This window comes from Thamnophis elegans, chromosome Z (assembly GCF_009769535.1).
Source record: "Thamnophis elegans isolate rThaEle1 chromosome Z, rThaEle1.pri, whole genome shotgun sequence".
NCBI classification, from domain to species: domain Eukaryota; kingdom Metazoa; phylum Chordata; class Lepidosauria; order Squamata; family Colubridae; genus Thamnophis; species Thamnophis elegans.
In genome coordinates, this window is record NC_045558.1 from 37,061,722 (window position 1) to 37,089,681 (window position 27,960).

At 32.6% G+C, this 27,960-nt stretch overlaps 1 protein-coding gene across 1 annotated transcript in view; it reads right to left on the reverse strand.

Annotated features, from left to right (window-relative positions):
• Positions 1-27,960, reverse strand: part of MEOX2 (mesenchyme homeobox 2) — a 53,824-nt gene that overhangs the window by 8,370 nt on the left and 17,494 nt on the right. The window contains exon 2 of the mRNA XM_032237656.1: positions 10,128-10,300. Coding sequence (XP_032093547.1) covers positions 10,128-10,300 — 173 coding nt within the window. The remainder of the gene's footprint in view (positions 1-10,127; positions 10,301-27,960) is intronic.

Sequence of the window (27,960 nt, forward strand, 5' to 3'; positions counted from 1 at the left end):
TTGTGCAATATGTGCTGACTCCAGCTGGTAACCAATAATGGGATAAAGTAATGGTATTTTTACAATAATAAAAATTATTTTTTTCTCAATCTTCTCCACTTGGAATTCAATTAAAACACAGAAACCTAAATTGATATTTAAGTCAATTACGAGGCTGCCTGGCATTCTCTTAGCAGACATATTTTCATACGTTTCAACCCATTCTGATCTATTACTACTACCTTTTCATAGATTATTTCTTAAAACTTCTAACAATTATTGTAAAATTATATTGACATCATAAAGCATCTAGATCAGGGGAGGGTTGCTGCCAGTTTCATTATCGGTTCGTAACCTGCGCACAACGCATGTTCTTCGCCCATGCGCATTAAAAAACAAAATGGTGGTGGCCCAGCAGTGGCGAGGGGACCAGTTCAGGAGTGTGGCAGGCCTGGGCCACTGTTGATTCTGCGACCGAGGCCTGACTTCTAATACTGGTTCAGCTGAACCGGACCAAACCGGGAGCAATCCACCTCTAATCTATATCTCGTAAACTTGAAATAGTTCACCTTAACCTCTTAAAATATTCTATGACTGCAGTCTTCTTGGTAAGCTTTTTGGAAGTAGTATGCTGCTTCCTACTTTCTAGGCCTGAAAGAAAGAGAGTCACAGGCCCAGCTAGTTTTGGGTCTTATTATGGGATTAAAACTCTTTGTCTCCCAGTTTTAATCTGGTGTTTTAACTACTATAACAAATTGGCTGTCACGTGCTAATTATTGGTTTTAAACTGAATTTATAATTAGTGGCTTGAGCTAGTCATTTAAAATATAGGCTTTCAAATATTTTGTAAATCTGCAATACTGCACATAATTATTTAACACTATTAAGTCTTATGTCAGTAGGATCTACTTTCAAGTAGATGTTAGGTAGTTAGACTGCCAAATTCTTACATCTTACTTATTAGAGAACAAATTACATAAATCTCCTTTGGAAATAAATAGGTTTGAACTCCATTTATCACTTGTACTAAATATAACATCCTGGATGTTTCATATACTATTTCCTCCAGAGATCAAATTTAGAGAGATTAAATCTGAACTTCCACTGGATTTCATGATGAGTCAATAATGGAATGGATATATGATACTGTAACGTGTCAGAAATAGGAAGCATGTATGAATTCTCAGAATTCATACATGCTTTAATGAATTCTCTTAAATTCCTACAGATCTTTAATACTTGAAAATCAGGATCAATACTATATAAATAAGAATAATCGAAGAAAAAAATGCATTCCTTTTCTTTATTTTTAGAAAAATAAATGGGTAAGTTTGTTTTGCTTTTGAAATATTTTGATCCCTTTAGTTAGTCAAACTTTATCCTGCACAAATCAATGTAATTGCTGTATATTCCATATTCAGATAGTTATTGACTTACAACTAAAATTGAGCCCATAATTTCTGTTGCTGAGTGACTTAAGTGTTGACCTCTTTTGCCACAGTTGTGAAGTGAATTATTGCAGTTATTAAGTTAGTAAAATGGTTGTTAAGTGAATCTGGCTTCCACATTGACTGGCATGTCATAAGGTAAAAAAAGGTGACCATATTATCCCAGGACACTGCAGTTATTATAAATATGAATCAGTTGCCAAGCATCTGAATTTTGATCATGTGACCAACAGTTATAAATGAAAAACAGACATGAGTCATTTTTTTCAGTGCCATTATAACTTTAAATGGTCTCTTGTAAGCTAAGGACTATCTGAATTTTAGTGGAACTAAAACATGAATCATGTAGTTGGGGCAATATAAAAAGTATATCAACATAAAATTCTGGCCACCACATTGAATACTGCCAGATTATATATTAGTTAAATACAATTTAATTTGTGTTTCTAAAATCAGTTACATTTTAAAGCAATTCGCAAAATAATTAAAATCATGTTAAAATGTTTAAATTACACTTTTACCATTAACAAAGGTAAAAATTATATCTTAAAACTAACAAGAAATACAGACTACATGGTTTTAGGTTTTGGGATTTCATGCTAACTTTTTTTAATTGTGCATCTGATGAAAAGTTCTGGAGAAACTAAATGTTTACCCACCTTTTCTGCCATTTTTATTGGTCCTAGTAATGCCAACTATGGATTTTTCATAGCTTTATGGATCAAGACAGTTATGTACCGGTATATTTACATTTATAGTTGGAAAATATTTTAAGTTATAGTCAACTTTATCAGGATGTACTTTTGCTTATGAACCTTTTTCACTTTTCTCTCCTTTTTATCTATTCCATTTGTCCCAAATCTAGTCCAAAAGATTTCCTAAGTCAATTTGATTATGTGCAGCATGAGGAAGGAAGAATTAAAATCCAGTGTGTTCTAGATCCTAATTTGCTAGGATTAGTATAAATTTTAGTTTGTATTTATAATCTGTTCACAATACGTTCAGACAAAAGTTCCTCTGGAACAATGTTTTTATTTTAAAACAAGAGCCTTATTTTTTTTTACAGAACAACATTGAATTTTGATTTAATATTGTTTTGGATTCTGCCAATGTAATTTAGAACCCTAAATAAAATTACACATTTGTGCTACTACTTGGGAATAACCACAATTGGTTATTGGTTATCTACTTTTGATTAAACCAGGTTATTAGCATAAGTTATTCTAAATGCAACTATTTTTATAAAAATTGCTTGTGAATCTGACAAAGAATCAAACCTGATACCACAATTCTATAGAAATATATTTGTTTAGTGGGATTTTGTTCCTAAAGTAAAAGCGAAATCAGCCTGAAATTAATTTTTCACAGTTCTTTATTTGAGAATAGTTTTAATGTCCTCAATATACAATCCGTATGGAAGTGTAAAAAGGGTTATGTCTGAAAAACTACAATGTTTCTAGAGGGACCAGATTTCACAAATAAAAGATAAAAAAACTATTATCCACGATTTTCATTATTTTCTTCTTAAACTTGATTCTGAATCCTCCTAGCAGCACTTTAAAAAACATCCTAAACAGGAAAAGTCCATGAAGTACCCAATCTTTTGAAAAGAAAGCATCTTAAATTCTGTGGACTTATAAAGTTATCAGTTTGGGAAGAGGAGATGCTATTGTTATTCATTACAGTATTTTCTGAAAATTTACAATTTTATTGCAGCTTCAGCCTAACTAAAACTGAAGAAAAAGAATACAGTAGATTATTCCCAGCAGGAAGTAGCTCATACTTAAAAATACGTTTTCTGTGAGGTAATCAATAATTAATTAGGGAAAATCATTACATGGATTAATGCCTTTTGTCATCTTTTTTTTTAAAATCAATCACAATATTCAGAGTTAAACCAATGCAGAACAAAACTGGGAATAAGATCTCCAGCAATTGTTTTAAAAAAGATGAAAAGTATGGTACTCCTAGTTAAAACCTAATGAAAAAGTAAACAATTTTCATTTTGAATTGCTACTATTATTGTACAAAGGATTAAGTCATATATGTTTTAAATATTTATATTAAATAAAGTATAAATGGCCAAAGCAATAATAAGTATGCATCTTTTTAAAAAAATGTATGAGTATTTACTAATATTTACAACTAATATACATGATCATATAAAACTAGTGTCATCAAGGTGGCATCACATGGTATATTGGGAATTTTTTCCCCTTCGCTAAACCGGGCATGGACGTGCCAGTGCATGACACATCTGGCCTATGGGCCGCAAATTTGACAACCCTGATATAAAATGATAAAATATTTATGATTATAAATATAAAAATCACAGTTGCATTGTGATTTTTATATGTATGTTTTATATTTATAATCATACATATTTTATCATTTTATATCGTGGCTGTAAAATCAATGTGTGATTTTATATTTTCTTATCATGTATGCCTTATTTTATTGTGCATGTTCTATTTTATTTTATGTTGTAAGTTTTATGTAGTGAGTATGATGTAGTCTGAATTATTGATCTATAATAAAGAATTTTAATTTGAAAAGCAATCATTAAAAAAAATACCATTGAAATGGAACTGAATTATATATAAGAAATATAAAACTCCTTACCTTAAAGATTATATAAAATCACAAGCAAATAATCAAAGCACCAAAAAGAAAGTCCTATCAAATGTCCATATCTATTATATCAGGGGAGAAAAGGTCACTTTTAACCACCTTTGGGAATGTAAGAACATCAGAATATCTTGGGACAAGGTGTTCTATGTGGCAAGTGCTGAAATACTTAAAGAAAGCTTCCTTGATCCCACAAGATGATAATATATAAGATAATTTAAGGGAGAAGGGATCTAGAGTGCATCTAGTCTGTGAACATGGTAAAATAGGTATAAATCTGTAACCCTTAGAGATAGACGGCCCCATAGGTTTCTGATAAATTATTAGGAACATTTTTAATACAGCCAATACAGAAGTAATATAATTATTCTTCATTATAGAGTTTTTCCAATTCTTAATGTTTCATCCAGAGATATTTCTTATACTTTTAAAGTTTGTTGATTTAATGAAATCCTATTTTGCAACTTTTCCAATCCAGAAAATCTACTCTAATATACTTAGAATCTCGTGTGTTTAATCTGGAAAGGTTACGTATAGATTCTTAATGCTGAAGAATTCTGGAATAGTCTATCCTTTGCTGATTCTTCATTAAAACTAGTGAAATATATTCTAACAAGCCTTTTTTATTCCAATTTATATTGTTATTTCCCTTAGATAGGTATATGAGGGGTCCTCTTACAACCATATGCTTAATGGTCATTCAAAATTACAACAGCAATAAAAAAGTGACTTATGACAGTTTTTTATATTTATGACCATTGCAGCATCCCCATGGTCATGTGATCAAAATTCAAATACTTGCAACTGATTCATATTTATGACGGTTGCAGTGTCTCAGGGTCACTTTTTTTGCAAACATCAGATAAGTAAAGTCGATGGAGAAGCCAGATTCATTTAACAACCATGTTACTAACTTAAGAATTGTAGTGATTTATTTAACAAATGGGGCAATAGTGTCATAAAATGGGGCAAAATTCAATTAACAACTATATTATTTAGCAACAGAAATTTTGCACTCAATTATGGTTGTAATTGGACTACCTGTAGCATGGACTATACGCTTTTGAAATTTGGAGAGAACCATGAGTCCCTTTATATAATCATTTTTAAAATTATTTTCTGATTCATCATGTCCAGATATTAGATTGCTTCTATGCAGTCTAATATAAACATCATGCAAGGGTTATCAATATATCTAATTTACTTGAAAATGTCTCAAAATAAGTCTAAGTCTCACATGAGTCTAACTTATCTCTTCAACCAGGACAATCAACATATTTCTACTGGTTGTAATATGATGGGATTTCATAGGCATGCTTAAAATTTCAGATGGCCCATTCTGAAATTTGCAATTCTCTAAACTCCCATTTATCAGAAGCTATGTTGAGGATGTTATTCACTTACTTTATCCCTTTAGGGGATTGGCCACCATCTCATCTTATCTTTTTTTTTTCTAGGCAGCTGGCACATTTCCAAAGAAAACTTTGGGCTGCAGGCATCAATTTGTTTTGCTTTATTTTATTTTTCTAAGAACAATTATGGCTACGTCAGACTCCCCCAAGGCAAGTACAACTTTCCAGAGAGTCTGTATGGCTGGGACACAATCTTTATTCTAATTGAAGAATCATAGTTATTACGATAGTAATAAGCCATTTAGGCTTATTACTTGGAAGTAATTAGTGAGTTTCTTCTATTTGGATTCAAACCCAACAGCTTCTCTTCCCATGGTTCTCTCTGTGACATGATAACCTGGTCTTTATTTTTCCACACAGTTTTGAATACCAGTTGTTTATTTACACTATTTGCATTTCTGATCTGTGAAAAAATAAATAATAATGAACCTTAGCAAAATAGGTCCCATGTGTAGACTTTCAAATAAAGACAATTGGAGACCAGTGCTTTCTTTTGCAAAGTATACCAGCTTGCTATAGCAAGGTTAAATGGCTTCCAAGAAAGGTGCCTGAAGATGGATCAGTGTCAGCAGGTATGTACATATAATTTTATCTCATTATTCGCATTATTTAATGCAACAAAAACAAATAATTCTGTGAATGCAGAGTTGTGAAGCTACTTAAAGCTTGTTTACATTTGATGTTATAAAGCAAAAGTTTCATTGCATATTTATTATATTTAACTGACATAAATTTTCTAACCAAAAGAAAAATGTCCAAAATTCTTTTTTCACAAGTCCAGACCTTCTGCATTCTTCAGATATTTGGTCCCAACATTTCTAGAATAGCACACCAGAATTCAGAATTCTGGAAAATAGTTCTTATGCATATGGAAGATGCCCAAACAAAGACGGATGGGAATCTTTTTGCTTTGTCCTTAGAAAAAGCAGGAAATGAATATAGTAACTTTTGAATACAAATTATTTGAAACCCCACAAATTTTACTACAGGTAGTCCTCACCTTATAACAGTTCATTTAGTGAACATTGCAACGGCATTGAAAAATGTGGCCTTTGAGAAGTTTTTCATACTTATGACCATTGAAGCATTTCCATGGCCACATGATCAAAATTCACATGCTTGACAACTCTCCTAAGGTCATGTGACCAACTTTTGTGACCTTCTGATAAATAAAGTCAACGGGGAAGCCAGATTCACTTAACAATGTCTCAACTGCAACTATTCACTTAACAACTGTGGCAAGAAATGTCATAAAATGGGGCAAACTCACTTAACAACAGAAAATTGGGGGCCCATTGTGGCTGTAAGTCGAGGACTACCTGTATTGATCAATAATTGCAGCTAATTTGATGCAACAGCTTCCACTCCCCCAAAAGATAAAGGAAAAAATAATTTGCATATAACTTTCCCATCTGAGAATTCTATAGGTATACATCCAAGAAAAACATTACAAGAAATTAAATATATATATACTTTGCATCTTAAAAATCTCCTTCCACCTCTAGAAGAATTCTATAATTATACAGCAAAAAGAGAGTGAGAGAGAAATATCTCGGCAAAAAAGCAGTTTATAGACTCTTTTCTTCTCACTCACTTCCTCCCTTGAGAGCTTGTAAAGTTCTGATATATCTCAAATTATGCTGGTGGTGTTGCAGCAGCAACATAATCAATTATTTATTGTGTAATCAAAGATTACACAAAAAAATGAATGATTGCTTTGGGGACACTGCAATCATTTCTGCTGCTTCATTTGTTGTTTCATTTCTTCTCTCTCTCTCTCCTGCCTCTCTATCTCTCTGTCTCTGTCTGTCTATCTCTTTGTCTCTGCATCTGTTTCTGTGTCTCTGTCTCTCTCCCTGTCTCTGTCTCTCCCTGCCTCTCTCTCTGTATCTCTCTCTCTCTTTCTCTTTCTGTCTCTGTGTGTGTGTGTGTGTGTGTGCATGTGGGTGTGTGTTTGTGACCATAACTTTCCTATTAAAAGCTTGAGCGCAGGATAATTATAATCTGTCCTTGACATTATGATTGTTACAGCACCCACATATTCATGGGACCAAATTCAGGTTCTTTGGAGCCCATCCACACAAATGATTCAGATTTTAACTCCTTCTGCATACCTATTTCCATTTGTGCTCCTTTGACTGCCCTGCACGCTGTTACCCCAGCCAATCTCACTCCAACTCCTGCCGTTCTTAACTGCCCCAGCTGACTTTTGCTTCCTCCCATTGCTGATGTGGGAAGCCTGGCCTTCTCCTTCATGAATCAGCCTGAGGTCTTCCTGAGGCATTGGGAAGGCTGCACGTCGCCTCCGGAAGATCTTGTATTGCTATCAGTTGCCTCACAAAAGGCCAATTGAGACCTGATGTCAGCAGCAGGAGGAAGCAAATGGCAAAAGTGGGGTGGCAAAAGAAACTGGGGCAGAAAGGTTTATGACAGTGGGTAGAGACCAGGACAGTGAGGGGACAGTGCAGAGCACCAGAACACTCAGGGCAGCAGCACGCAGGATGGCCAATAGGGAATAGGTTTGGGGGATACATAGGTAGGTGAGAGGAAGTAGAGGCAAGCAGAGGTGGGGCAGAAGAAGTGTGAGATCCTGGCGTGGCGTAATGACTACCAAAACTATCATCACTAAGCAATATAGTCATATAATGTTTTACCTGAGTGCATTTCTTAGTAATGGATATTCTGTTCCCAATTAAGGTTGTTAAGCAAGGACTACCTGTATTAATTATATCTTTCAGTGTCCTTTCTATTATTGTTCTCTTGTTGATCTAATAATATTTTGGATTAAAGTCAATTTGTTCATTAATGTTGTATCTGATGTAATGGGCTAAGATCAATTACATTACATTTAATAATACATACGTTGTTCTTTATGCTGCATACATTTTTTTCCTCTAAGATCCCTTGGTGCGTTTTTGTTACTGTAGAGAATTAATGTGATTTGTTTCTGTTTTAGACATTATCTTCTTTTTTATCGTTAATATAAATAAATGGGTTTCCTTTAAAACCACCTTTTGAATTGCTTCAATATCATCTGAATATCAATAGATTTAGATAATAGATTTATATTTGACAGTATGAATCCCAGATCAATGGCTTTATAGTCATTTCATGGCTGATTTGTGATTTGAATAAGCCACCAGTAGGTGGCTGACCTTGGCTAATTTTGAAGAAACAAAGTAAGGTCTGTCCTGGTTAGTATTAAATTTTTATTTAATAGGATAAATTTATAAAATTGGGGGCTGTGGATGAGAGCCGGATGGAATATAAAAATAAAGATTATAGAAGACAATGGCAAATCACTTCAGTACTGTAATCAAGAAAGGAATATAAATACATCCATAATCACTAAGAGTCTAGCTTAATTCAAGGCATCCCTTGAATTAATCCTAAATGCAATTTTAATTTGTTGGAAAAACTTGAAGTGAAATGTTGGGCCATTTAGCTCAGTGCTGTCTATATTGATAAATATCAGCTATGTAGGATCTCATATGTGGGTCTTTCAGGAACTGATTTTTGAAACATTCACATGCTTAGGAATAAGATCTTTTGAAACTGTTAGAGGAAGCATTATGCTACTGTTTTGGAGCTTAGTTTTAGTTAATGACATTGCATGAAAAGTGTGCTCTCTGTTACTTAAATAAAATTCATTCCTAACAGAGAATAAACAGCTTAGTAATGTTTCCCCAGCACATGCATTCTAGTCATTTCCGACTCTAGGTGCAGTGCTCATCTCTGTTTCTAAGCCGAAGAGCCAGCACTGTCCAAAGACTTCTCCGTGGTCATTTGGCCAGCATGACTAAATGACTAAGGCACAAAGAGCGATGTTACATTTCCACCAAAGTGGTCTCTATTTTTCTCAAACTGCTAGGTTGGTAGAAGCTGGGACAAGTAACAGGAGCTCACCCATTACGCGGCACTAGGCATTCAAACCACTGAACTGCTGACCTTCTGATCAACAAGCTCAGCATCTAATAGCTTAATGCAATACAAAAAAATAAAAAAAAATTAGATAATTAATACCTCGTATGAGATTATATGTGTTTCTGTTTATTTATACTATTTCTTTTTATACTGTATCTGGTTATTTAAACTATGTAGCATCATAGCAATAAGTCATTAATTAAAACAAAGCCACAGAACATAGCATAATCCTTCCTCCGATTTTGTCTGTCTCAGAAGATCTTATTCCTGAGCATGTGAAAGCCAGTTTCATGTATGAACAAAGGTGTATATATTTAGCAAGCATCTGGCTCAGTTTTTATTAGCAACATCAACATCAATTCTGTTCATAATTATTTTAAATGCCAGAATTAAGTGAAGTGTATGAATGGAGATTACACTACAGAGATTTGATAAAAGAAATAAAAGGAATCATGTTGCCATTAAGAGAAAGAAGGCAGGGTGAATAAATGGACAGTGTCTCCATCAGGCAAAAACTAAGATAATTAATTCACCATGCTGCTATAGCGTGCTAATTCTAGAAATATCTTTTTAAATGGTAAATATTGTTATCCAGTACGGATATACATTATACAAATGTTGCATTATAATTGTATTTTATTTTGCATATTCTTGTCTATTTCTAACTTGGTTTGATCTAATATGAGGTGACTTACAACTTCGCTTGGAACACCATTAGTTTGTTCTCTATCCATACCTGTCTTTCAGTGAGATCCAGGTTCACAGCTATTTCGTATCTCCGCAGCCTGGTGAGGTAGTTATGATGGGCAAATTCTGCTTCTAACTCTCTGATTTGCTCTTTGGTGAAAGCTGTTCTTTCTTTTCTTGGTTTGCTATTGACCTCAGATTTGTAATTTCCTTCTTGAGAATCTGAAATAAAGACAAAATCAGGTCTGGAGTCAGGAAAATTCTACAATTTATTGGCAAGGAAATATTACAGATGAAAATATTGTTATTGATTAAAACAATATAGTAAATGTTTTATTATAAAATAAATTTAATAAACATGTTTCTAATTTAAAATTATTAAAGTTGACTGGATTATCATAGAATACCAACTCTACCAATGCATTACGGATGTCAATACTAAATATCACTTTAGTTATTCTTTCACTGTTTCGGTATTTTATATTGTTTTATTTATTGGTTTGATTATAAATGTGAGTTACCCAGAGTTGCTTAAATAAATACATTGAAATGAATCTACAACACATTCCATGTCAAAATATTAAGGAGACAATCATATGTAAATTATAAGATTATTTGGCCACATTATACTTTTAATCACCAACAACCTTGAGCAACAGAGGGTGAACTGGAATTTTTCTCAGCAATTCATTGGATTGTCAAAGTAAGAGTATATCAATCCTAGGTTGGATAATTGGTGCATGCCAATTAAAATCAGTAGTGATTAATGATTTCAATGCTCCTTTATTAAATCTATTAAATCTAGATGTAATTCTTTTGTTCAGTACAAAATGTTTTCAATGCTGTAATAAGAACTTCTATAGTCAACCCGGGCAAAGACGAAAACTACTAATATATGAACCTAATTATTCCTTCATAATTTATACCAAACTGCTATCCCTTCATTATAATTGTTTATGTCATCAGTTTCAAAAGGGAATATAGTCAAAAATTTTATAATGCTTTTATGGAAAATTCATTTAAGAAAAAAACATTTTAAATGCTTTTAATAATTAGAGTATAATATTATTAGGTTTTTTTTCCCTTCAGTCCTCCAGGAGTGCACTTGTTATTTTTTATCTATTATATTAACTTGCTGTGAAAGTTCTAATCTCATAGTATAATAGTAATTACAGTCCTATACTAAACAAATATTCATTCAGAATCAATTATTACATGAAATTGTATCATATATCAATTTAAGAGTGCTTCTGACTATTTGAGTTCTTTGATTTTTTTTGCTTTTTTAAACTTGATTGATACTGCTTCTATGAATAAGATAAGAACAGAACCCTTGGTCTTTACAACATATTGTTAATTTATGGAAGTTATATCAAATTAGGAAGTCCCCCATACGACATGCTCTCAAATCAAACTATGATTTAGTTATCATATTTTTTGTCTTCTTTATCCCAAAATTTAAAAGCTTTTTGTTTCTAATCTTGGCTATGCTATCTGCTGTAAATCCAAAATTAGCTAGTGTTCCACAAGAGAATCACTGGTAAACCTTTGGCTTCTTCAACCATCTTAAAAATGTCACAGATAAATTCACACTTCGGCTGATGATTTAAATAGAAACTGCTTCAGCTTCCAAAAAGACAGCCTCATAAGTAGAATCTTTATGTCACTGAAGGATACAACATCAGAATTCTGCAGATTATCTTGTTTGGCCACAAAATGTTTAACGACCGCAACTTCTTTTAAGCTGTAAAAGACTTGGATCCATATTAAATAACATTATTTAGAGAAACAATGAAAAAAATAATAGGTTTAAGGATATTTTTATGATAATCTAACCATCATTGGTAGTAGCCATTGAGGAAATATTTTATGGAAAATCCACAGGTCCATTTATGTATTTAAAAAATAATTGTGTACTTACCTGTAACTGTAGTTTAAAGAGGTTATCTGAATTCACACCATGACTTATGTACCTATATAAAGCCCATTAGGAATCTTCTATAATCTCATTCCCTATATATACCATGTTACTAGGTTCTTGCCCTAGCCTTTCAATTTGATAACACAGAGTTCCAAAAGACCAGGAGGTCACCTGAGATCAAGTGAAATAGGAAGTAGAGTATATGAATTTTCATGGACTATTCAAAGAACTGAAGTAACAAGTGATTAACCAGTATTTCTTCAATGTGAGCTAAACCTCAAGGTCAAGAAAATATGCTAATATTTTGAAGGTCTTCTGAATGCAAATTAAGCACTTGGAAATATTGCAAATAAGAAAAAAATGTTGCAATTTATTGTTTAGTAAATGTGTACCAATGTTTATAAGTATGCATTTAAATGATATTTACCTACACAAAATTACATAAGTCATTGCCAAACAAATTAGATAAGAACATTTGCCTCTGAAGTATTCTCATGTATGAAATAAGACCATGTCAGAAATCTTGATTTCTTGCGTGGGAAAGAAGAAATGTATTCTGAAAAGAAACTCTAAGCAATTTTGAAAAAGAGATGAATGAAAGAAAGTAAGGAAGAAAAACTAAATAATTTTACTAGAAGAAAAAATGCATATGCTAACTTTAAAAGATCAACAACAAATCAACCATGTTCAGTAGGACCCCTGCCTGTTTGTGGGTCAAGCAAGATGGGATGCTTGCCAATCATTGTTTTAACTTCTAACTTCTGACTGTGGTTCTGTATAGATGCAGATCTCTTGTGTGTGAATCATATAAACTCCAATAAATAATAAAGTAATCAATTAAATGTATAAAAAATAAACTTTAGAATACAATACAGACAATATCTGGACACTCACATAATGAAAGCAAGATAAGCATCCCAAAGAAATCTTCCCTTCCCTGTATTATTAGCAATACATGGTATTAGGAGGAGATATAATATTTGGGTTTTGTTGGTTTTAAAAAGAGATGTAAAAGTGAATATGATCAACGTTGGTAACCAACCAATCAATCAAACTTTATTAGTCACAGACCAGCAAATAAAAGCATTAAAACAGTAATAATACTAAAAAATAAAAATAAAAGACAGAATAATTGATTGATTTTTTTAAAAATGTTGATAAAATTAGGGGTCGTATATAATTAATGACGGCAGAAAAGATTTTTTTTTCTTTTTAAATTTAGAATGCCAAGTCATCAGACAAAACTAATAAAACCGAGCTGCCAAGGAAAGCACTATTTTAGGCCACTTGCATTAAATTCATGACATCCACAACTAAGCCTGGATAGCTTTCAAGAAAATTCACAGAGAAATTTTTTTTTCTTTAGTGATTACTTGTTTAAGGTTTTATTGAATCTTTCGGCTCAGAGATAATTTATTCTTTCATTTAAAAAATTGCTGAAAGATAGTACGAATAGACTAATGCCGTTATGATCTGTTTCTGAGTTTCTCAGAGAAATTATTTTGGGATGTCGGAGTCATGAAATTTAAGCTTTGTCTTGTATCATAAAAATCTGGCGTATTTTTCTAGCCTGTATAACTTTTCTCATGATTTAGCTACTTTATCTGCTTTATCAGCTACCTTGGCTATACTTATATTATATAACCAACATGTGGGTCAGGCATGCCTGCAAGGGAACAAAATGACAGGCACAGCCATGAATCAAAGACCCACTCTTAAAACATACAGCAGCATCACAAATAGAAACGGGAAGGATTTCAATCTGCAACTGGGTCCACCATATTGAACCTCCTTAATTATGGAAGTTTCTGATGCGATTATTTCTTCATACTTACAATAGCTTGCCGGACAAAGCAAATGCCAACTTGGTAAGACATTTTACACTTGTTTTACACTTTTACACTTATTCATAAAATAAAGACCAGTAAAAAGCAATGGTGAAAGTTTCACATTTTAAACTTCAGCCAGTAATAAGCCATTGAATAATTATTCTCCATTGAATAATATGAGTCATAGTAAAAAAAAAAATTATTTGCATTGTAAACCAAATGATTAGGTATGAATGCAGAATAGGTCACATTATGAGAAGACTAACTCATTACACCTACTTGCCTTTACTATGAGCAATGTTTAATTTGCAGTTTCATTGTGTATCACCAAATATTCATAGACTTGAAGGCTTAGCAAAGAATTTATAACCTGACTGTTCATCTTAGTGTTTTCATCTCTGCATGATTGTTTGTTTTATTCTCAGTAATTTGTTTTATGTCATTAATTGAAATATTTATAAAGATATTGAAATATATTTTCATACATAATTAATCATAATTAAGAATAGTGGTAAAGAGTATACAAGATTATTTACTATTTAATCAGGATGAACAGTTAATAATGATAAAATAAAATAGCTCCAGGTATATTTAAAAAAAAACTATCTACATATAGCCATACAACAGAAAGGAATTCATGTGGAAATTTATATCATTTACTCATAAAAATCTCATACAAACTGGAAAATTAAAGTAACAAAAAGTGATCTGCCAGAACTTTAAACCTGACTTACAATTAAAGTGGAAAACCTTTGGCTGATTTGTATAGCTGATTTGTAATATTACTTACCAAAAATATTGCTTATAATAGAATGAAATGGATACCAAAAGAGACAAAGAAGTGAGAATCCTAATATCTATATTAAGCAGAATAAACACTATGCTCTTTTGCTAAATCTTTCTTTCAGATAAAAAAATTCAGGATTGTTCTTATCCATTCTTCTTTCATAAGGGAAGCTAAATTTGATTTTATTTGTGCCTATTCTTCTCTATTATCTTTAGTTCTCTAAACTAAACTAGTATATCATTCTAGATATACTTTTGGCAGACACTTTCCCTTTGTATTAGTTAATAGTATGGCCCTGAATATTATTACAAAAAATATGAATTTATCAGATCCAGTTTAGTTGGAACAGCTGAAAAAAATGTGGCTAGACCAAAAAAAATACCAATTCTTCTCATTTTCAGTAAATCTTTTTTAGAACTATCATCTGGTGATTATTTCAGCTGCTGCTTAGTGGATGACATGAAATTATTGAACCTCCCTGAAATACAGATTGTCTTTTACAATTTCAATAGTTCATCTGCTTAAATAACAAAACACTATTTGTGTGATATAATGTATGCTACTAATCTAATCATTATACCTTCAGGAACTGCGTAAGTTGTTCCTAAGAATTCACTCTGGTATAATCACTTACATGGTATATTATTGTAATATAATTCAGAGATGCCAGTGGAGCAATACATCTGAGAAACTAAGAGTAAAAATACTCTTGAGATTATAAATTCTGGAGGAATTTAACGTGATACTTAATTTTAGGACCCTACTTTTGTTTCCTTTGTCTTTTATTTTGTACCATGTTCATTTTCAGTTAAAACCAAATTACTTGGGATAATCATTCCATGGGTTGCTCTACTTATTGTTTTACTTTTCAAAACAGGTCAATGATTTTTTGCTGTAATTTGCCCTTTCGATCCTTAGGCATTTCTAGGCAACAGGTACTGAAAGATTTCATTCGTTTTTTGAGTTCAGAATTTATACTGAGCATCACCTGAATGTTTTTTTTCTTTGGTGGAAAATGGCTGAAAAAAAACCTGGAAGACATTTCTAGAAAGATTCATGTCAGCTTCCCATATGTTTTGCAGCTGTTGCAATTGAAGCAAAACCTTCAGTTTTCCTCTTCTACCTCCATCATATGCCAAATGGTAGGTTTAGTAGCGGTAGTAGAAGAGGAAAAATTTGGAAAGACCACGTAACTTGCTCCCTCTCCCCATATAATACTTTAAGTATTAACATATGGCATATAACACCTGAGGTTAAAGGAAGACATTATGTAAAGGATATATTGTACTCCTGCCCTTATTCCAATTTGCATATATTTTTATAAAATGTAAATAAATTGTCAGAATGATTGTTCAATTGGTAGCCTTTGTTCTACCAAACTTTTGTTCTCTGTGATTAACTCAATCAGACAACAAATATCAGGAAACATACCAGCTTGCTTCCAAGAATTGTTTCCTCTTTAGGCTCTGGAATGCTCAGGGGGGATTTAAAATTTAACTGCTATGGCAAGAGAAGATATTGCAAGCCTTTGCTAAGGGACAGAAGGCTCCTTTTAGTATGGGAATGAACCTTTCAATACCTAGGCAAATATTCAACTGTTCTCTTTTTTCACACATGACAAATAGACACAGAAAGAAACTGCAAGACACCTGGTTATAATTATGTTATCTGAGAGAATTAAACCATAGAATTAGATTCAGATTAGCTTTAGAGTCTGTCTGTCTGTCTGTCTGTCTCTCCTCCCTCCCTCCCCCCCTCTCTCCCTCTCTCTCTCTCTCTCACACACACAGACACAGACACACACAAACACACACAGAGTGAGTGAGTGTGTGAGAGTGTCTTCCATTGACAGTATTGGTATCAAAAGCACAATGTACACACACACAGTCTGTCATTGACAATATTGGTGCAAAAATCACTTTAACAGAATATTTATTTTATGTACTTCAACATTTCTTATATTTCAATGCAGCAATATTCATTTATATCACATCTTTATTATTGTTACAAAGATAAAAAATAAAGATATATTTGCTGGTCTGAATTATTTGTAACTCAGACCAGAAAATATATCCAACACACCTTGCTTTCCCTTCCTTCCCCTACAACAACAACTCTACTTGGGTTGAGATAGCATCACCAGCCAAAAGTCACCTAGCTAGCTTTCACAGCTAAGATGGGAGGGTATCCATTTTCTAGTCTAGGGGCTTAACCACTAGGCCAAACTGAGCTAGTGATGTCATATATTATCCTAGCACTCACTACTTGAAATTAATCTGATATGACTTTATACAGGTTGTCCTCGAGTTAGGAATGTAATGAAGCCTGCCCATTCCATTTGTAACCTGAAGATTCATGGTAGTAAATCTTGTACCTTGAACAAGATCACTTGCTTCTTTCACCCATGCGTTCGCTAATCGAATGCAAGGCTCATTAAGTGCACATGAGGTATTTCAAGGTGGGGAAGGGCATGGGTGGGGGATTGATGGAACAGGCCACCTGCTAAGATCATCCAAGGCTCCCCAACCCACTTAAATACCTCATGCTCCCCAAATTTCTTTTTCCTCCAACCTGGATCGCTTACCTTGTGAAGATCTACCAAGCAATCTTCTCTCCAGCCTCTTCCTTTCAGCGTCAATGGGAATCCCCTGTCCCATTGCAGGCTGAAATGGAGCCTCTGGGAACGGACCTGGCTCTCCAAAGTTCCATTGGCCCTCTGCAGGCCTTTCCCTGCACATTGCAGGCTGAAATGACATTTCCAGGAGCAGGCCCCTAGAGGTTCCATTTCATCCTGCAACAGGCCAGGGAAGGCCTGTGGAGGATCAAATGGAGCCTCAGAGGGCCAAATGGGACTTCGGAGAGGCAGATCCGCCCCATTTATGTAGGCAAGGTGCTGGGTAATGTTGTGTATTCATGGCTCCTGCGTTTCCATCCACCCAATCTTTAAAAGGTAAGGCCTTTGGTAGCCAGGAACATGCAAGACAAATGTTGCAGAGCCTCTGTGGTTGTTTGTAAGGGCGAACAACTATTGTGGTGCTGCAAGATTAGTAGTTTCGGGCCTTGTTCGGAAACGCTATGGGAATTGATTGTGTAACTTTGAATATTTGTTAAGGGAACACTCATAACCTGAGGATTACCTGTGTATTTCCACACATTATTAGGTAATATCTAACATATTCTTCACTCCCATAAATGTTATATATAGTTCCAGACTGAATTGTTGGTTTCTTGCTGTTCTCTGAGCTTGATAGTTTTCTTGAATATTATCAGACCAAGTACATCATCAATTTTTTTTATAATATATATAATATAGTATTGTGATAAGCAACCCTACATACACAGGAAAGTGTTAATTGTAGCACTTGAATATGACCACACACGCACTCAAAATTTCTGTTGCTAAGTGAAATATTTTAACATTTTTTTAATAAAAAGTTTTTTTATTAAACACAAATTAAAACATTGGACATAGTGTAAACCAGTGGTCCCCAACCCCCGGTCCGCGGACCGGTGCCGGGCCGTGGAGTACCTGGCACCGGGCTGCGCAGCGGCCGGGGGCCATGATCGCTGCAGCGGCCGGGGGCCATGATCGCTGCAGCGCAAAGGCTCCTGGGCCGTGCGCAAAGGCTCCAGGGAAGAGAGCCCCGCGCAGGTACGCAATCAATGTGTCGTCGCGAACAACGCTCTTCCACCCCTGCGCGCGCTCAGCGGGCCACGGTAAAATTATCAAAGGCTGACTGGTCCGCGGCGATAAAAAGGTTGGGGACCACTGGTGTAAACCATTCTGGCAAAATCTATGCCATACATGCTAAGATATCAAGTTATACATTGTATCCACCCTGTTTTTTAACATTTGATCCAAACCGTATTTATAAATAAAAAAGTATCCTATTTCCAGCTGTGTTGGTTTGTGTTTATCTTGTGCATTCTCACATTTATCATTTCATATGTAATTCTAGTCTCCATTCTATGTATCTTAGCCCTACCCTATTTTGGGCTTTCCCTTTTATGTTCCAACCATTGATAAAATTTATCCCAGATCCTATATTCTGATTCATCTTTATTTTTCAATTCCCATGTCAATTTATCATTTCAGCGCAGATCAAGATTTTTCTAATTATTTCCCCTTCTAGTAGGGTTTCCCTTTTTTCCAATTTTGGGCAAAGACCATTCTTGCTGCTGTGATAATGTGTATTGTTAAAAAGATACCCCCTTGTTGTATTTCTTGTTTATAATTCCCAAGAGAAATAGTTCTGGTGTTAATTCTATTTCCTCTTTAGTTATCTCTATCAACCACTTTTGGATATTCTGTCAATATACTTTTGCTTTTTGGCACGACCACCACATATAGTAGTACGTTTCTGGTTCATGATCACATTTCCAGCAATTTGGTGATGGATTTCTAAACATTTTGCAATTCTTGCGGGCAGAAGGTGCCACCTTTAAAACATTTTATATAAGTTTTCCATATATGGTATTGACAATGTTATTTTCCTGATCCTTTCCCATAGTTCTTGCCATCTGTCCAAATGTATATTATAACCACAGTTTATCGCCAATGCAGCCATTGTCTCCTTGACCTGCTCTCCTTCCATCTTGTACTCCAATAAGAATTTGTAAATCTTCTTTATCTATTTATCTTTTGTCCCCAAAAGAATCTTTTCTATTGCTACCAACTCCCCGCTAATGCCCCACTCTCTCCTACCTTTTGAGTAGTGTGATTGGATTTGGAGCTACGACTACCACTCCAAATCTACCATCTGTTCTTTTAAATCTTGTCTCGTCCTTAATCTCCCTTCTTTATCTAATATATATCTTTATATTTTATATTTATATTTTAACATTTGTTAGGTGAATTTTGCCCTCTATGACATTTCTTGGCATGATTCTTAAGTGAATTATTGCATTTGTTAAATTAGAAACATGGTTGTACATGTTTGGGTTCCTCATTGACTTTGCTTGTGAGAAGATTGCAAAAGCTGATCGGATGACCTTGGGACACTGCAGCCATTATAAATATGAATCAGTTACCAAGCATCTAAATTTTGATCACATGACCATGGAGATGCTGCAACAGTTATAAGTATGAAAAGTATGGTCATATATCACTTTTTTTCAATTCTGGTGTAATTTTGAACAGTCACTAAATGAACTGTTATGTTGAGGACTATGTGTACCTTATTAAAATAGATACAATGGAAGTCTCACAGTGGTTTTGGAACATTGCCTTAAACTAATTTGTGAACTGTTTTCTAATATTTGTACATATTTGTCTAAATAGAAATAATGTAACTATTTAAAAGGATCAATTGGTCCAGAAGAGAAGGAGAAAGACATGGAGAGAAATAAATATTAAAAACAGAACTGAAATCAATTAAAAGATTACAAGATTATTGAATAATTTTATAAATTATTAATTTTATAAATTTAATAATTTATATTATTTACTGTGCAATTTGCTGCACAGATAAACTCATATAATGGAATATATCCTACATCTTTTTCTTCCATTCAATTAAGTTAAAATAACATAAAAAATGTTAAGAAATGTGTGTGTGTGTGTGTGTGTGTGTATGTATGTATATATATGGTATGTATGTATTATGTATGTATGTATGTATGTATGTATGTATGTATGTATGTATGTATGTATGTATTTAGTGTCACAACCCCTGGTATGCCCAAATATGGGAGGAAGCAGACTGCTTCCATTCTCTGTCTATCGGCTCGCCACAAGAGACCATCACGACAGAAACCCAATATTTTTACTGTTGCCTTTGTTACATTTGTGTTGTATTTGTGCTGATTTGTGCTTTATTTATTTATCAGCACAAATACAACACACACACACAAACACACACACAGACACACAGACACACACACAGACACACAGACACACACGCATATGTATATGTATGTATACATATACATATTATATATATATATAAAAACCACATATTGTTTTCTATAAAAGAACTACTTTTTGTGTAGAAAAATAATATATTTGTTTTAATGTTGCATCAAATAAGACGTATTGTATAACTGAACAGAAAAAGCGAAGAATTTTATTGTTCACGTCTCTATCATATTAAGTTTTGTTTTTCAGAACATGTATATTGTTTTCAGTGAAGGTGAATAATTATCTTGGTTTCTATACTACAATTTGTGCTGATTTTTGAGTGTGACATAACTGTGGGTTACCAGTTATACTGAAGTACAGAGGAAATTTATGGTCATTGTAAGCAATTCATTTTACTTTTGTAAAAGCATTTAAATAAGCATTTACAACCTTATCTATGAATAAATTCTCACAGATGATTATTCTTCACAAAAAGGCTCTGAATCAATTTTTATGTTAATTTGTTTGCCCTTGGAAAAGCAGACAGATTATGGGGGAAAATGAGAGCAAATATTTATATGCAGACTAGCTCTAACTCTGCCTCCTTCAGGTAAGCCTGAAAAAAAAACTTAAACTCCAAGGTGATAAAACATAATTCATTTACTCAAAAGTAGCATAATTTTTCTAAGTGTAATTTGAAAATAAACAAACATAGTTCAAAATCTTATAACTACAATAACAAAATCCTAAACATCAACTCATACACATAGTATATGCTCTCTTAGCAGTTTTTTTTCTTGGCCGTATAATATCTTAGGAATGTATTTGGGAAGACCATTTACTCAAAGGACCAATTGGTGATAAAGAATTAAAAGGTTAAAATAAAACATTATACAGAAACTAAATTTTATCTTTTAAATAAGTCTAATTTTATAGAGAATAAGGATTTAATGAATGGCATGTACAGGTAGTGAATTATGTATGCTCCATTACACAACAAAGGCTCAAATATAAGAATTTGCAAGTTTTAAAAGAAAAAATCCAAAATGTCTAACAATTTCAAATTTCGGTTATCACGTTAGTGAACAACATTGATTTCATTTTTTTACAGTTCCTTTTCTTACAGGGACAGGGAGGTCTATCAGAGATTTTACATAGATATATCTTGCCCTATATTTACACACACAAACAATTTGCAAGAGGCAATGAAATATTAAGCAACTTATTAAATATTTGGGACATATATAATAAAAAGCTGAATACAGATTTCTTTCCTCTTGCTCATTTTTAATGCAAATTTATGATGATGAAGATACTAAAAATGTCAAGATAGACATCATCTTACTTAGATTACAAACTATTGTGAACAGACGTTGAGATACTTTGCTACATAGTGCTTTTCTTACATTCTCTTGGTTCCAGTATTTTTCACTAAGTAGTACAACAACAAAAGAATTATATAAACAATAGGAAATATTATTGTTTATTAAATGTATGTCATCAGTATTAAAGCAAATACTAAAAGGTTTCACTGAATTTGAAACTTTTACAATACATAATACTGAACAATTAGGCACAATCTATAGTTTACTGGTGAAATATGATTCATAAGCCAATGCAATGCACTATTGTATAATTAAATGGAAAATCTGAGTATAGTAATGGAGAAGTAAAGTGGGATTTCAATGGAAAATATTTTCTTCAAATATCATACTCAAAGAAAACAGATGTAGGATATTTTACCACCATACATCATTCCATTTTGGTTCCTAAAATAAATGATTCATTTTCTGAAAAATGCTGGAAATATGTGTATGATGTGAAGTCTCATGCATACCCCAAAGGAGTTGTGCTTCAGATGAGATCACATTGCTTTCATCATTTGATCAAATTAGCAAGATCTCGTGATTACAACTTGTTAGCATTCAAAGTTAAAAAAAGCAATTGTCACAAGATTATCATTGTTTCTTTTTCCTTATTTTTTTTCATATAGCGTCTACCTACCACTTCCTTCCTTTCTCCAACACTCAGTTCTGTTATTTTTCTTAAATTCCATTTTCCATCCCCATCTGACACTTTTTGAATAGAAAAAAGTGTTTAAAGTATTTGTTTGCAGAGTACCCAGGCAACAAAAAACTACCTTGTCACATACCTTTGTTAAAAGAAAACACAAGATAATTCAAAGTTGAATGATGCCATGAACTGATTGGAACACATGTTGTGCATTGACAATAAAGGTTTGATTTGATTTGAATAAATTTGCTCACTCTTCTTTTGGCTCAATTTTAACCGTATTTTAAGTTTCCTAAACTTAGCAATTAAACTGAAACACTGATAAAGACTGGTTGAATATTTTCAGAGTTTTTTATTGCTTTGCTGAAAGAAAACTCTCATGTATTTGGAAAGTCAACTATATAGGCAGCTTGCGCAAAGGACAATCAATGGCAGTTAGTATTAGCAATTCACCAGTAGTTAATATCAGCCTTATATAGTAACAAGTATTGGACTAAGTGTGATATGGCTCAATTCTCAGAAACATGAAACATTCAACAAGGGAGCCATAATATGTACATTGTTGTATCATCTTTCCTTGTTGAACAAAAGACACTTGAGTTAACAGCAGAGTTTCCTGATGCTGTTTGCTTTGCAAACTCCATTAAGTGTGCAAGAATTATAACATACACAGGTAGCTCAAGTAAATCATATAGCAATATTAACTCATAGACCCGTTTAATCAATAATACCTGTAATATAAGACATTACATACATTGAGTGAATAGGGTTCAGAAAGATTTTAAGATTCCTTATTATTGGAAGCATCAGCAATGAATATTCCCCAACTTGTCTATTTTCTTTTCAATAAATAATACAGTATTCTTTTTAAATTTTCTAATTGGAAAAAATTAAAAAGAGTTATAAATTAATTTCATGTATTCCAACTTTTAAAAAAATTAAATAAATACCCTTGACTAAAATGGTGACCATTCCTGATACCTATCAATATTAAATGTGCATATGATGACAAAGAAATCATATTTAAATAATATATTGTTGATATTTTTCACTAGAAAAATTGTCTAGAATGTATAAAAACACTTAGAATTTTTGCTGGAAATGTGAAATACATGAAGGAAAACTTTATCATGCTTGGTGGACATATAGATTTTAAAAAATGGATACAAATACATAAATTAATTCAGAAGATTTTAAAGGTTAATGTACAATTGAAACCAGATACTTTACTTTTGGGACTAATGGAAATGTAACTAGAAAAATGTCAAGGAACTTTGTTTTTATGAATGACAACTGCAGAGAGATTACTATATTCAAAAGTGGAAAGGTTCAACAATACCCATAACGGATATATAGTTGGCAAATTCACTTCTGATTAGAGAAATAACAGTATATTTATGGCTGACTAAAACCCCTTATAGACATTTTGTATGAAATGCAGTTAAGATTTGCGGTTAGAAGTTAAAATCTTGTACTAGAAACCCTGTAACACTAGATAAAATGCAGTAGTTCACATCAGCATGAGATGTAGTATTATCAGTATATTCCCTACATACTGATCAGAAGTGCTATGCATATATTTCACTTTGAAAATTTATTACTTTTAAAATAAATTCACTGAATGTATGTGTATATCAATTAATCCTATGGTGATTTCTTATTCCTTTTTCCTTTTTTGTCTGTTCTACTATCATTTAATTCTAAAGTTTGTTTACAGTTCTGCTTGGATTTTTAATACTACATTTATGAAGCTGCGTTTTTCCAGCTGATATTAGTGGCTTGTTTTCCACTATTAGAAAGTTTTACATAAGACTTAGAGCACTCAAGAATAATTAAAATATATATCAACCTTTTCTGTAGAAGTAAACATAGCTGTCTAATTAATCATTTCTCTATTATTTATGAAAAAATATTAAAATAAACCCAAACTTAAGTATTCCACTTTTTAAAATGACATTATATTGCCCAGATCGCCACATATCTGATAAAACTAAATATTAATCTACTCAAAACTGCAGGGAAAAAACTCCTCAAAAATTAAAAGGAAAGAAACGAGTTGAAAGCCAGCAGAAAAAAGAAACTAAAAGAAAAAAGAAATGTTGTGCCTGAAATTTTACAAGCTACCTAAAAAGCCCACTTGTAACCAGCAGTTAAACTTCACAATAATAGGTGTACATGCTGGATAAAATATGTGTATGATTCTTTTAACAATAAACCAACTCTCAGCTTGGATAATCACATTCTAAGAAGCTGTTTTAAAAAAATGGTTCAGTATTCCAATATTGTTGGAAAGTCCATTACTTCCCAGAAAAGAGTAAAAAATTGGAAGTATAATTTTTTAAGAATCTTAGTTTAATAAAAGTTTTGGGATTAGAAAGAAAATCTACTATTAAGTGAATAGACCAAATTGAAAACCCTTGCAGACAGTATTGCAGATTAAACAATATTGTAAGAATTCATCTCAATAGGAAATATTTCATCTAATAAACTGGGATAAAAAAGATGAAGAAACAGAAAAAAACGATCAGGAACATTGGGCTAATTGTTTCCCCAAAGTTAATTTAAGACCTTATTCTATATAAATTTATCACAGACCCAACTTAAAAAATTAAACACAAATAGATAACCCCAAAAACTACCAAAAAAGCAAGTATGTGTAAAAGACACAATAATATCCTAAAAAATCAAAACATATCAATAAATGCAACCATAAATGGAATATCAATAAGTGAAAGGAGAATCAAAATGTCTCCTTCAACAATAGTGTTCTCGAGACAAGTCGATGGGAGCCCAGGCTTTGTAACATATATTATACAAGAGACTGCACAAGAACTAGCTCTGATACAAACATGGTCTTAGATACTGCTGAAAAAATACAGTATGAGATCTAAACATTAAGGGTCTTGACATTTCACTTTGCATTGAATGAAACAAATACGTGCCCTGATATACGTGTATCTAGAATTTTTGTCCTCTGTTTCTGGCTGAAACACTGCTGGTGATACAATTGTGCATGTGGTGCTTTCAGAAGGTATACTTATGGCCTCTGTAATGGACGAGTCATTTTACATCCGAAGATCCTGACCACTGGTACAATAGAACTACTGTTCTAACTAAACCCTTCAACCAGCTTTTGCCCATATTTCCTTTAAAATTGTGGAGGGGTTACTTGCTGGAACCTAAGAAAGTGTGTTTTCCTTGGCATAAATCTACTTACATCAATGAAACAATTTTCTTACGGAAGAAAATATTTAACAAACTGAACCGAAGCTGTATTTTAGTTCAAGATATCAGAGTTATGTGTGTATTTACTTTGCTGTCCTCTGGCTTTCAAACTAGCAAAATTTCAAATAATACAACTCAACATAAACAACTGTCCCATCCAATATTTTTATATGTATAAGTAATTATATACTGTATGTATAAAAAATATAGATAATCAGACTAAATAAGGGCAAAAGCATCAAGTAAACCATACTAAGACAGAAAGAAAAATTATTTATGTTATTCCTACAACACAAATACTTTGTCTTAACTAAGATATGCATATAAACATTCATACTTTTCATTTAACTAGCAACTGCCATTTAAAAAAAAAAAACAAGCAAACCTAAAGCTGTATCAGGTGTGCAAAATAACCCAGAAATATAAAATTTACTTTCAATATTTTTTTAAATTCTAAAATATAATCCCAATGCAAGCTTTAATTTCATTTACATTTCTAATCTAACATATCTTTCTATGTTGCAAGATCATTTTCATATGTTGGCTTAATTCAGAGTAATTCTTTTACAATAGCCATCTGTCAATATCTTTATAAAGAAATAAATTATACGGAAAAGAAAAGTCATATTTTAACTTATTTTCAATCCAATTATATTATGCCCAAGCCATTTATCATTTCAACTGAATTGTGATTCAGTTGAAATCTTTTAAATGTTACAAACAGTAATCACCAGTAATTGGTCACAGTTCCTACCTTCTAATTTTAAATGAAGAAATTCTTCAAAAATTGCTAAATCAGGAATTTGTTATCAATTGAGAAAGATAAATATATTTGAAGAAACTTTGAATAGTTAGTCTCTTGTTATCTTTTTTTCAACTGCCATTTTTCAGAGTAAAGTACATAAAAAAACTGTCTTGTGCAGCATGATTTTTGTTAATCCAAAACTGCTTACTACACATGAAGCTTTAGAATGCTAATGCATAAATATATATACAGTGTATGAGTTTAATGTGTATGTATATTTGTAAATTTCTGCCAGAAACTACATTCTCACAAAAAAGCATGGTTAGAGCAAAAATAATCAACATAGCTTAATCTATATATTAAAATTAACTGCCTATAAATAGTCTCATTTATAAATAAATTAATCTCCATTTGAATATATCAAATGTTACATCTTGCTGACAGGCAAACTATTTTCACAGATGAACAGGGCGGAAATGGGGAAAAAGAAAGGACAGAGATAAAAGAAAGAGATAACACAGATTCTACATCCCTCAAGAGATGATGGTCCTTAGAAACACCTCTTTTTTTGAGCAATGATGTCTGCAGCCATCATTATATTTTCAACATTTCTTTCTTTTGAAGAGTCTTTGCTAGTCAGAGAATGTAAGATTACATCCCAAAGTCACAGGGGTGGGAACTTATTAGATAGACTTTAAAAAAAATCTTAATTACTTATTTTATAGGGAAAAAAAGAATTTAAGTTCCATGGCATTTTTCTCTCTCAAGGATTCTCTAGTTAAAAATAATGATAATTAATAAAGGCTGCTACAAGTCAGACAGAAACTCATAAAGCATTAGTCTATTTCATTTTGCCTCTATTCGGCTCAACTCTAGGAATATTATTTTAAAAATTCAGGAGTAGAGACCTTAATGAGCCATTTCTTAGTTTCATTGATATTTTTTACTCTGTCTGTATTACTTTCATAAATAACTCAAGGTGGCAAACATTCTTTATATATTTTATGCTTCTTATATCATCATAACAAAAAAACTGTTAAGGTGTAGTGGGCTGAAAGAAATGACTAGCCCTAAACCTCTCTTGAAACTGCAACAATGCATTCTTGAACATAAAGAGAACATTAATTAACAGTTGCTTTTTAAAAGAGCAAAATCTCTGGTTGGAAAAAAGCTGGAAGAAATTAATTCCAAATAAATTTAAAGAAGTCTAACAAATTTGGGTAATTGTTTGTCGTATTTTGGTCTCTAAACTAGTTCCCATATTTTTCTCCAGTATTGGGGAAGAGTAGAGTTTTTGCATACGTAAGTCCTGCACTATATTTTTGTGTGCTTTCTGCCATTAGCTGAAATCAGTTCAAGGATTACATGGTCCACAAAAAAGGAATTTTAAAGACTGCATCCTGAAACAAGAAAGAATTTTCAGACACAAACATGGATTCTGAGCCAGCATTCACAGCAGTGCAATGAAGGAAGTTTTCTTTTCTTTTTTATATTAAAAACTGATTATAAGAATATAACACAAA